Here is a 12,194-nt window from a genome sequence, read left to right as displayed (position 1 = left end):
GCGTACTTTACTTCCTGAATTGCCGCCGGGCATCATGGGATCTGTAGTTTCTATTGTTGAAAGGTTGAATCCATTGACTTGTTGATAAATCATTACTGTATTTATATTTATATTATTTATATATTTTTGTAATATTCATTCATCCATAAAAGTAATATAAAATAATAATATAATTTTATATTTTCAAGATTATGAATAATGTGGGAAGAGAATAAATCCAATCAATAACCAAATAATTGATTTATTTAATTGTTTTTCTCTTCATGCGCAATGAAAATAGTCACATCATGAACTTTGGATGGTAAAATCATATATATGTACCGGTACTTCTTTTCCCTTCAGCTTTTCCCTTCAGGGGTCGCCACAGCGACTCGGTTGCCTCCATCTAACCCTGTCTTCTGCATCCTCTTCTCTCACACCAACTACCTTCATGTGCTCTTTCACTACATCCATAAACCTCCTCTTTGGTCTTCCTCTAGGCCTCCAGCCTGGCAGTTCAAAACTCAGCATCCTTCTACCAATATATTCACTATCTCATTATATGTACTTCCAAACCATTAATCTATTAATGTGACTGTATTGGTATCATTGTTCAATATCATTAGTATTTATTCTGTTTATATCACATTAAGTCACATTATTAGATTTTTCATCTGGAGTAACTTGTTTTAGATAATAAAACCATTGTTTAACATTTTAGCATTACTGTTTCTCATCATGTATCTAAAGATCGTTCCTGGGGACCACTTAATCGATATATTTTTTAATACCCATTTCTATCGATTTTCATGATATTTAAAAACAGTTAATCTACTGTTTTTAACCTGGAGAATATCTGTACATTTGTATGTACAGTATTTCAGCAGCACTTTCATCTCAAACACATTATTTCCATCTTCTTTTGGTAATTAAGGACAAATAACTGGTTGAATTTGTTGATCCTTTTATTTACTTTAGAGACCAAGACAAAAAGCCTTTAATGAGATAATCTTCATATAAAGGTTCTCTGTTGAAACTCTAGTGGTATTGTTTTCCCAGGGAGGACACCACCACACCCACAAACTTCTGGAAAGCTGCCTGCACATCACCAGTGAATGCTCTACCCAGCCGTGCAGCAAGCACAATGGTCAGACAGTCAGACAGCAGCTGCAACACACGAGTCGGAAAATATTTAACATTTAGAGAGTTCCAGTACAATCGTTAAATATTACAATGACACAGATCAACCAATTTACCCTAAAATTGTCGGGATCCACATGCAGTTTCTCGGAATGCAGCACACTCAGCTCAGCATAGGTCTCCTTGATGTTGTCCATGTTCTTCACAGCCCGGTCCAGACCGTGGAGGATAGTGATTCCATGCTTTGCAATTAACGGATTTGTTGTGATGGCAATGGCATTGTAGAGGTTTCCAAAGTTGCCAAAATATCTCTGAGTCCATGGGTAGACGACCAGACACCTGAGGGAAACGTGGAAACAAACATGCTGCCTAGTCAGATGAAGCGACAAAAGTCCCCCATAGACTAATGATAATAATTATTTGCTATTAATGCAACAAAGGGAATGCATGTCTCACCTGGACAGAGCCGCAGGTCCCACTTCCTCATAGTTCATGTTGTCAAAGAGCTTCTGGATGGTGTCGCGCTCAAAATCTGTCCATTCAACCATTTTGCTGGCTTTTGACTTTCCTGTGCAAGTCGGGAAATGTGTTCACTGACACCAGACGCAACTTTTAAAGCAGGGCCGTTCTCCTTCCAGAAGCATGTGACGAGCTTGGGTGGTGACTGAAGTCCATCTGCAGCATCAAGATTGTTTTTGAGACACACCTAAACACCTGATTATGAAGTCCAACAAAACATCTGTTCAATGAGTGATAGCATAAAGATAATTAGACTGCCCCAAATACTTTGATGTTAGAAACAGTACGAATAAGATTACTGATACGTGAAATGTAATTGGCTTTTATTTTAATGTGGGATGCAGGCAATTGCAGAGATGGATGTCAAGTATAGGACCTTCATGAGGTCATGCAGTTTAATTCTAATTTTGTTTATCTCATATCAACTGTGTCGGATCTTTGGGCACGCCCTCTGCAGCTTATCATGTAGGTTGCTCAGGGTGTACCCATTATCTGGTCAAACTATAAAACCCACAGCTTTCTGCTCATCTCTGCATTTAGTCAAACACTCAACGACAAGATGACCAGTCTCACTGAAAAAGACAAGGCTAGAGTCAGGGCTTTCTGGAGCAAGATTGCCCCAAAGTCGGAAGACATCGGTGCTGAGGCAATTTGCAGGTAATTCTGAGAAAATACATCCGATGTTGGCCAAATCTGGTTTGACACAGATGAATTTTATGTTGTTTATTTTTTCAGGATGCTGACTGTGTACCCTCAAACCAAGACTTACTTCGACCACTGGACAGACAAGACCCCCAACTCTCCCCAGGCAAGGAAGCATGGAATTACTGTGATGGGTGGAGTTGCAGAGGCTGTGTCCAAAATCGATGACTTGAAAGGAGGTCTCCTGAATCTCAGTGAGCTGCATGCCTTCACTCTGCGTGTGGACCCCGCTAACTTCAAGGTACTGAACCAGTGAGACGGAAGAATGTGAACGAATGATGTTTCTCCAGAGTCTCACCTGCTGGTGTCATTTAGAGTTTAAAGGTCTGATTTATAAATGGGACTTTTTAAACTTTAACTGGCTTCCAGGTTTATCTGTAAACATGCGAGCCGAAAGTTTCCCAACTTGTGGAGCGGACTATGAATTTTTAAGGAAACGTCTGACAGATTGATAGATGGAAAGTAAAAACTCCCTTGATATACCATCTGTTTGTCTTATTTCACAGATCGCCTCTCACTGCATCCTCGTGGTCATGGCCATCATGTTCCCCAACGACTTCACCCCTCAGGTCCATGTGGCCATGGACAAGTTCCTGGCTTCTCTGGCTCTGGCTCTGGCCGAGAAATACAGATAAACTACATCAGATGATGGAAACTGCAGCATTCACGAAAGAACTGCAGAATGATTAATAAATGCACGAAAGCTAAAATGTGTATTTGTTTTGATCTTTTCTTGTTGCTTTGATCATTCTTGTCAAAAGTTACAAGCCTTCTGTCTCTCCTCACATCTGTAATAGATTGTCTTCAGACACTTTTAATATACACTCTTAATTTTTCAAAGTCAGGCTAATGTATTGTTGTTACAGATTTAGTTTGTTGATTGCATAAAACCGCAATAACAACAGCACGAGGTTAGGAAGACTACACTTCCTTACCGAAGGGGGCGTAGAAGAGCACAACATTTCACGTTCCTGCCGTTCTTCTCCGAAGAGAAGTAGCGCTGCTGTTTCAAAATAAAGCGCGCAACTACAGTCTGTTCATTTAAAAATGTTGCTCTATATGAATGCCAAACATGGAAGATATGATACTTAAGAATTTCTGAGGTTATCTGGAAATTTCCCAGAATTTCTATCCATCCATCCATCCATTCATCCATCCATCACAAAAATACCATTACTTCCAAACTGCCACTTTCTAATAATTTAAAAATAAGTCAGCTCATGTTCATTGTTCATGTACATTGCACCACATTATTCAAGTAACACAAGTCATTAGAAAACATGAAACAGGTACGCACGCTGACTTTTTTAAACAAATTCAAATATTGAAATAACTCAATTTCAAAAATAAATGACAAATTAATATCATTATATTGGCTCTCTTATTATCCATTCATTTTCTCGAATCATTTCATCCACTTGCACGGGTCATGGGGAGCTGGAGCCTATCCCAGCTGACTAAGGGCGTGAGGCGGGGAGACTCCAGGCGCGAAGCCAGTGTGCCGCGACTTATATTATTATTATTATTATTATTATTATTATTATTATTATTAATGTAGCCACAAGGGGACACAAGCCAGTGTCTTATTGTGCCGGTCCCAAGCCCGGATAAATACAGTGGGTTGTGTATGGAAGGGCATTCGACGTAAAACTTTTGCCAAATCAACATGCAAATCAAACCTATGACTTCCATACCGGATTGGTCGAGGTCCGGGTTAACAACTACCACCACCGGTGCTGTTCACCTACAGGGTACCGGTGGAAATTAGACAACTGTTGGTCAATGAAGGAGAGGAGGAAAGTGTGTCCGTAGGAAGAGACAGAAGAGGAACACCAATAGTATAGGATTGAGAGTAGGGACTGTGAATGTTGGAACTATGAGAGGAAAAGGTAGAGAGTTGGTTGACATGATGCAGAGGTGGAAGTTAGACATACTGTGTGTCCAGGAGACCAGGTGGAAAGGTAGCAAGGTTAGAAGTTTAGGAGCAGGGTTCAAGTTGTTCTATCATGGTGTAGATAGGACAAGAAATGGAGTAGGAGTTATCTTGAAGGAGGAGTTTGTTAGGAATGTCCTTGTCAGATAGAGTGACTTTGATGAAGTGATGCAGAGCATGAGAGAATTGTCATTGGTGCAGACTTCAATGGACATGTTGGTGCAGGAAACAGGTGAAGAGGAGGTGATGGGCAGGTTTGGTATCCAGGAGAGGAATGCAGAAGGACAGTCGGTGGTTGACTTTGCACATTGGATGGAAATGGCTATAGTGAATGCTTTTGTTCCAGAAGAGGCAGGAACATAGGGTGACCTATTTTATTATTTTTAGTATTATTTATTCAGTTCTTTTTACTTCTTTCCAGACATGTTATTACAACATATTTAATTTTCATCAGTGCTGACACATCATCAACAACATCCGAAAAGGAAAAAAAAGGGTTAACGGGTAGAAGCCATTGGCTTGTAAGATTCCCGTCCCCTAAATCACCAACAAACATCTCTCTCATTAGAAATAAGCTATAACCTATAAGAGTGGACGTAGAAGCACACAGGTAGGCTACATCTTGTGTAGACGGTGTAATCTGAAGGAGATCAGTGACTGCAAAGTAGTGGTAGGCGATAGTCTAGCCAGACAGCAAAGGATGGTGGTGTGTAGGATGACTCTTGTGGTGAGGAAGATGAAGAAGACAAAGACAGAGCAGAGGACGAAATGGTGGAAGCTGAAAAAGGAAGAGTGTTGCATGACTTTTAGGAAGGAGTTAAGACAGGCTCTGGGTGGTCAGGAGGTGCTTCCAGATGATTGGACAACTACAGCTAATGTGATCAGGGAGACAGGTAGCAGAGTACTTGGTGTGTCATCTGGAAGGAAAGTAGATAAGGAGACTTGGTGGTGGAATGAGGAGGTACAGGAGTGTATACAGAGAAAGAGGTTAGCTAAGAAGAAGTGGGACACTGAGAGGACTGAGGAGAATAGACAGGAGTACAGAGAGATGCAGCGTAAGGTGAAAGTAGTGGTAGCAAAGGCCAAACAAGGGGCTTATGATGACTTGTATGCTAGGTTGGACATTAAGGAGGGAGAGACTGATCTATACAGGTTTGCAAGACAGAGAGACAGAGATGGGAAGGACGTGCAGCAGGTTAGGGTGATTAAGCATAGGGATGGAAGTCTATTGACAGGTGCCAGTAGTGTGATGGGAAGATGGAAAGAGTACTTTGAAGTGCTGATGAACGAGGAAAATGAGAGAGAGTAAAGACTAGAAGAGGTGACTGGTGTGGACCAGGATGTAGCAAAGATTAGTCAGGATGAAGTGAGGAGGGCAGGAATAGACAGGAATCTCCATGGACTATGATGTTTGCAGATGACATTGTGTTCTGCAGTGAGAGCAGGGGACAGGTGGAGGAGAAGCTAGAGAGGTGGAGGTTTGTCCTGGAAAGGAGAGGAATGAAGGTTAGCCTCAGTAAGACAGAGTACATGTGTGTGAATGAGATCACTGTGAATGAGATCACTGTCATCTAAGGCAGTGATTCTTAACCATAGGGCCGTGACCCAAACTTGGGCCGCGAGCGCCACCTAGAGGGCCGCAAAAAAATCTATTTTGTACGTGTGGGCCGCGGGACTGCATAGCAACTCCCAACTATGTGGTGGCACTAATGCATTAGTTGTTACTTTAACCAGCTCCGTAAATAAGGAGAAAAAGACAAAGCTAAAAAAAGTATTTTAAACAAAGAATGAAGACGACACCCTGCGCAAGTACAATCCTGACTTTATCATGTACGGCTTCGTAAACGGAGGTAGCGAGGCAGTCCTGAGAGCCCAACGTGTGGAGTGTGGGTTAACTCTTTCCAACGAAGCACTTAAGCCCTCAAAACTACAGCGGCACCTAGAGACCAAGCATCTGACGCGTGTAGGAAAGCTGGTGGAATTTTTTAAGGGAAAAGAAGATGGGCTGCAGAAAAGATCTATCGTTTCACTGAGTGTAAACTCTAAATGCGCATTGAAAGCAAGCTACCTTGTAGCTAGACGTGTGGCACAGAGTAAGAAAGCATTCATCATCGCCGAGGAGTTGGTTCTGCCTGCTGCTGTTGATATGTGCCGTGAGATGGTCGGAGCGGCCGCTGCAAAGAAGCTGGTGACCATCCCGCTCTCAAACGACACTGTGAGTCACCTTATCACTGACATGGCCTTGGACATACAGCAACTACTCATTGAAAGAGTAAGAAGTAGCCCATCATTTTCTTTGCAACTTGACGAGTCCACCGATGTAACGAATGCTGCACTGCTGTTGGTATTTGTTCGCTATCGCTGGGACAGTAGTTTGCACAAAGACATACTGTTTTGCGGAGAGCTACTAACAAGAGCTACGGCTCAGGAATGTTTCTGCTGTTTGGATAACTACTTCAGTGAGAATGGTGTCATCAGACATACTCGATCATGCACCAGAAGCTAAAGGGACACACTGTTTTCTCCACAGCGAAAGCCATGCAGTAAAAATTATGTCACCAGAGTTCCACGAGGTGACATCTGGATGTAAGTGTAAAAACCACAAAGAAGATTATTATAAACAATGCTGTGAACTCCAGATGTTTAGCAACTCTGGAGACTACTCTGAGAGTGAGCCTATCCCCCATTCCACTCAGACTGGATCTGATTGTGTCTCAGAGGCAGGCCCAAGTGTCTCATTAAGTGGTGAAGATAAAAAGGAAGTTACATAATTTTTATTATTGTTGTTATTGTTCGTATGTTACAGATATAACAATTCTTCTGGTTCTGCCATGCACAAATATAGTTTCATTTGCACTTTATTTCAATTTTATTTACAGTTTATTTTATTGAAAAACAACATTATTTTGAATGTATTTATTTAATCACCAGCTTTTTTATTGATTGATTTATATGCTTTTATTACATTTTATTCTGAATCCTTCCTTTTGTAAGTAAAATTGAATTATTGGTCTTTTTTATTAACAATTTTATCTTTTATTAACTGAAGTGTGTGCACACACACACTTAAGGCTTGATGTGTGATTTGAAGTGCTGAGATATATTCTGTTATTGTTACATTGACATGTTTAACATTGACATTGTTAATATTCACATGACATGTTCAATAAAAGTCTTTGTGAGGACCATATTTTATTGTCATTTTATTTGACAAGGTTGGTTTATTATTTAATACAAATCAAACCAAGAGTGAGATCATTTTAAACCTATACAGTTTTAATATTTAATGGGCCCTGTGCCACTTTGTACTGAAAAAAATGGGCCTCAACATCAAAAAGGTTAAGAACCCCTGGTCTAGAGACAGTGTCACTGAGGAAAAGACAGGAGACAGAGCTGGAGGTAGCAGAGATGAAGATGCTGAGGTTCTCTCTGAGAGTGACCAGGAAGGATAGGATCAGGAATGACTACATCAGAGGGACAAAACATGTTAGAGGTTTTGGAGATAAAGTCAGAGAAGCCAGACTGAGATGGTTTGGACATATCCAGAGGAGAGATAGTGAATATATTGGTAGAAGGATGCTGAGTTTTGAACTGCCAGGCAGGAGGCCTAGAGGACGACCAAAGAGGAGGCTTATGGATGTAGAGAAATAGGACATGAAGGTAGTTGGTGTGAGAGAAGAGGATGCAGAAGACAGGGTTAGAAGGGAAAAGCCAAAAGGAAAACAAGAGGAAGAAGATTATTATAGGAAAAGAAGATTATGATTATTATTATGATTATTATTACTATGATTATGATTACTATGATTATGATTAGTCGTACCTCAACAGAGCACCTCTGCTGAATGACTTTTATTCTCGAGAGGTCAATAATTCAATAAATAACAGCCAGGGTGTGACAGTTTTATTACAGGTATATCTGTATTCTACATTGCTGGCACCAACTTTCAACCTGACCCGAATTGTCGGCAGTCTCGATGTCCGTGAATGTCCACAACTGAACATTCTTCTTTTCATTGCAGTTTAATGGGCCAAACGTGCGTTCGTTCCCTGCTCAGAAGCTCGCAGAGATGTCTGTCTGCCTGTCTGTCTGTCCGTCCTAAATCCTCTTGCCATGTTCACGTGATCGGCCCTTATCCATTGTTTTGAAGCCTAATTGGAACATCTTTCACATCGTGGATGGCGCAGGAAATTACATTTTCCTCACCTTCGTAAATTTGTATAAATTATGAAGGTTCAGCGTTTTAGGCTCATAGGGCATAACATTAACTTAAAAATAATTAGGCCTGTTGATTGCTTATTTTTTTATGATTAAATAAAAACAAAACACTGCCCCCCCCCCGTTTTTTAGACAAAACTCACCTTTATTATTATTAGTAGTAGTAGTAGGAGTAGGAGTAGTAGCAATAGTAGTAGCAGTAATAGTAGTAGCTGTAATAATAGTAGTAATAGCAGTAGTAGTAGCAGCAGTAGTATTTGACTATACTGTATTTCGGCTGATAAATAACGACGGAGCCCACACCTTCACGCAGATAGAATGCATAACTTGCCCATAGATTAATATCAGTCAGATAAATATAATTATCAATGATGAATACCTCACCTGGCCGAAGTGCTTCAGCATTGTGCAGCGTTCCAATTCCTTACTTCCACTATATCGCCACAATGAATGTGTTCACAGGCCCCAGATGTCGTTTTTAAAGCAGTTCTACGCTCCTCCCAGAAGCACGTGACAGGTATGGGCGGTGACTGAGCCTCGACTTCACCTGTTCTGAGACGCACCTAAACACTTATTTCAGCGTGAAGTTCCAAAAAACACATCTGTTTCCTGATTTTCAGCATACAGGTATTATATCCTAAATAATTTAATGGTAGAATTTGTATGAATACAACTATTGATATAAAAAAGCAATTGCCTTTATTTAATGTGACCCGTAGTCAAATGCAGAGACAGTTATAATGAAACACAAACCTCAATTCACCAGCAGAGGACGCTTCAGACCATGACTGGGCCGAGCGTATTTCTTGTCATTCATTTACACTACGATGAACGACAAGAAATACAGTAGTAAGAAATAAGAACGTAATACTAAAATCAGAAATAATAGACTGCACGAAATAGGCGTGTTATTATTATTTTTATTATTATTTGAAATAGTATTTCTCATTTGATATATAGGACGCCAACGCACAGTATAGCCTACAATTTATAATACAGTAATAGATAAAAAATTATACCTTCAATTATTTTTCTCTCCGTGTTTAGTATAAATACATCATGACCACTGGATGGTAAAATCATGTACACTACCAAGATCCTAATGTACAGTTATGGTGACATATTTTAATACCATTGATAACTGTTGTGTTCATTTATTTCTATCACATTAAGACACATTTTTATATTTTTCATCTGGGGGAATTTTTTCCAGATAATACATCCACTTTTACCACATTTTAGCATTGTTGTTCCTTATCTTCTATCTAAAGATCATTCCTGGGAATTTCCTAACCCTTTTTTTTCTCCAAAATTCAATCAATTGATTGAATTTGGGCGGCAGTGGCTCAGCGGTAGAGTAGATGTCTTGAAGACGGATTGCCCGGCCATCGGTGGATCGATTCCGGCTCCCGCCATGACATCCCTTGGAGTGTGAGCTGACAATGGGAAGTGTCAGCTCACCTTCCAGCCACTGCCGAGGCGCCCTTGAGCAAGGCGCCGTCCCCACCGCACGCTGCTCATTTGGGGTTGCGACCTCCATGCGCGACCCGTCACTCTTCCTCCCCTGGACTAACAGCATGATTACAGGCCCCTAGTGTGCTGTGTTTCAGGGGCCTTGTTCACAACACTGTGTGATGTGCTAAAAACTAACACAAAAATATGCATGTACTGAGAGTGAAAAGAAAATTTCCCCTCTGGGAATCAATAAAGTTTGAATTATCGTTATCATTATCAATTATCAATTATCATGTTATTTCTGGTTAGTGTCTACTGTTTTTCACCTGGGGACTATATTTCAGCAGCAGTTTCAGATTATGTGTCTGAACATCACTCTAGAATACAGTACTGTACTGTATTCTCAAATACACCGTGTCCATCTTCTTTTGGTGATAAATGACAAACATCCGATTGAATAAATTACAACCAACTGTTGGGTGTGCTGATGATTTTATTTGCTTTAAAGACAGATAACGAGCTTTTAAGAAATCGAGAAACATGTGATGGTTCTCTGTTGAAACTCTAGTGGTATTGTCTTCCCAGAGAAGACACCACCACACCCAGGAACTTCTGGAAAGCTGCCTGCACATCACCAGTGAACGCTTTACCCAGCCTGGAAGCGAGCACGATGGTCAGACAGTCAGACAGCAGCTGCAACACAAGAGTCGGAAAACATTAACATCTAGAGATATCCAAAACAATTGGGAAATACTGCAATGACACAGATCATCCAATTTACCTTGAAATTGTCTGGATCCACATGCAGTTTCTCGGAATGCAGCATACTCAGCTCAGCATAGGTCTCCTTGATGTTGTCCATGTTCTTCACAGCCCGGTCCAGACCGTGGAGGATAGTAATGCCGTGCTGTGCAATCTTTGGATTTGTTGCGATGGCAACGGCATTGTAGAGGTTTCCAAAGTTGCCAAAATATCTCTGAGTCCATGGGTAGACGACCAGACACCTGAGGGAAACGTGGAAACAAACATGCTGCAAAGTCAGATGAAGCGACAAAATTCCCCCATAGACTAATGATAATAATTATTTGCTATTAATGCAACAAAGGGAATGCATGTCTCACCTGGCCAGAGCTGCAGGTCCCACGTCCTCATAGTTCATGTTTGCGAAGAGTTTCTGGATGGTGTCGCGCTCGAAATCGGTCCATTCAACCATCTTGCCGGCTTTAGACGTTCCTGTGTCGTGACTGCATCCACTGGCACCAGACGCGAAAGTTAAAGCGCTCCTGCGCTCCTCCCAGTACCACGTGACCGGCTTGGGTGGTTCTGGGACGACAACCGCCCAGGTACAGATGTGTTTCTGAGTTAAAACCAGAAGCTTTTCCTCGTTTTTATTTTTAATTCAACACGGAGATGTAATTACTCTTTGATTTAATTGTGAAGTTCCACAAAAACTTCTGTGTCCTGAAATCACTGAGCTCTATAAATCGTTCATATGTGATTTGATGATCGTCCTTTTCCATGCATTTTAGTACCGGTTTCAGCTTTTCTTCCAGCTTTTTATCAAAGTCAGTCCTTACCTTATCAAAGTCTCTCTTTAACAACTCGCTCTTCAAATCCTCCACAGAAGAGACCATCCAGTCTAGAGTATCTTTCATATTTTTGTTCTCATACTCCTCCGATTTTCCTCTTCCTCTCGTCATTTTGCAGACAATCAGTGAGAACCAGAGAATCAGCGAGAGTCAGTATGAGTATGAGTCATACTCTCTCGCTGATGGGTGGTTAGGAAACTTTTGGCAAATTTCTATCTATATTTGTCAATTCCACCATAATTATTCAACATGGAGGAATTGGGTGGCAATGTATTTCTTGCATATAGCTTCCATTCAACCCTCACACAAAATGTAGGATGATGAAAAAACATCACACTAGTAAAATGAAGCCATACATGCTTTTCTCCTACTGTCCGTTTTTTTTTTCATATGTGACCCAGCGACACTCAAATAGACCACTATCCTAAATCCGATATGCATCTGATTTATGCTCATGTGACAGAAGTATAAACAATCGCAAGAATTGATGTGACTTCAAATTGAATCAGTACTGATCAATTGCCATTAATGGCGAAACAAGTCAAATATGGATGATCTTAAAGACAGCTGGGAGAAAAAGAATTTATCAAAAAATAGTGCAGACTATAGTCTCAGTGTAAAATTCCTTATAAGATCAAATGCAGTGAATGATTGAAGTTTT

At 40.7% G+C, this 12,194-nt stretch overlaps 3 protein-coding genes across 3 annotated transcripts; 1 reads left to right on the top strand and 2 right to left on the bottom strand.

Annotated features, from left to right (window-relative positions):
* Positions 1-926: 926 nt before the first annotated feature.
* LOC137609411 (hemoglobin subunit beta-like) lies at positions 927-1,758 on the bottom strand. The gene is made up of 3 exons (XM_068336419.1): positions 1,576-1,758; positions 1,236-1,458; positions 927-1,146 (listed from the first exon to the last, which is right to left on the bottom strand). Exons 1-3 carry the CDS (start codon positions 1,665-1,667, stop codon positions 1,018-1,020), a joined length of 444 nt encoding a protein of 147 aa, XP_068192520.1. The 5' UTR covers positions 1,668-1,758; the 3' UTR covers positions 927-1,017.
* A 378-nt stretch (positions 1,759-2,136) lies between these two features.
* On the top strand, positions 2,137-3,054 carry LOC137609414 (hemoglobin embryonic subunit alpha-like). The gene is made up of 3 exons (XM_068336424.1): positions 2,137-2,295; positions 2,374-2,581; positions 2,847-3,054. Exons 1-3 carry the CDS (start codon positions 2,198-2,200, stop codon positions 2,973-2,975), a joined length of 435 nt encoding a protein of 144 aa, XP_068192525.1. The 5' UTR covers positions 2,137-2,197; the 3' UTR covers positions 2,976-3,054.
* A 7,365-nt stretch (positions 3,055-10,419) lies between these two features.
* LOC137609895 (hemoglobin subunit beta) lies at positions 10,420-11,223 on the bottom strand. The gene is made up of 3 exons (XM_068337243.1): positions 11,066-11,223; positions 10,726-10,948; positions 10,420-10,637 (listed from the first exon to the last, which is right to left on the bottom strand). Exons 1-3 carry the CDS (start codon positions 11,155-11,157, stop codon positions 10,509-10,511), a joined length of 444 nt encoding a protein of 147 aa, XP_068193344.1. The 5' UTR covers positions 11,158-11,223; the 3' UTR covers positions 10,420-10,508.
* Positions 11,224-12,194: the final 971 nt, after the last annotated feature.

This window comes from Antennarius striatus, chromosome 16 (genome assembly GCF_040054535.1).
Source record: "Antennarius striatus isolate MH-2024 chromosome 16, ASM4005453v1, whole genome shotgun sequence".
Taxonomy (NCBI): domain Eukaryota; kingdom Metazoa; phylum Chordata; class Actinopteri; order Lophiiformes; family Antennariidae; genus Antennarius; species Antennarius striatus.
This window is presented reverse-complemented; position numbering and strand designations above follow the sequence as displayed.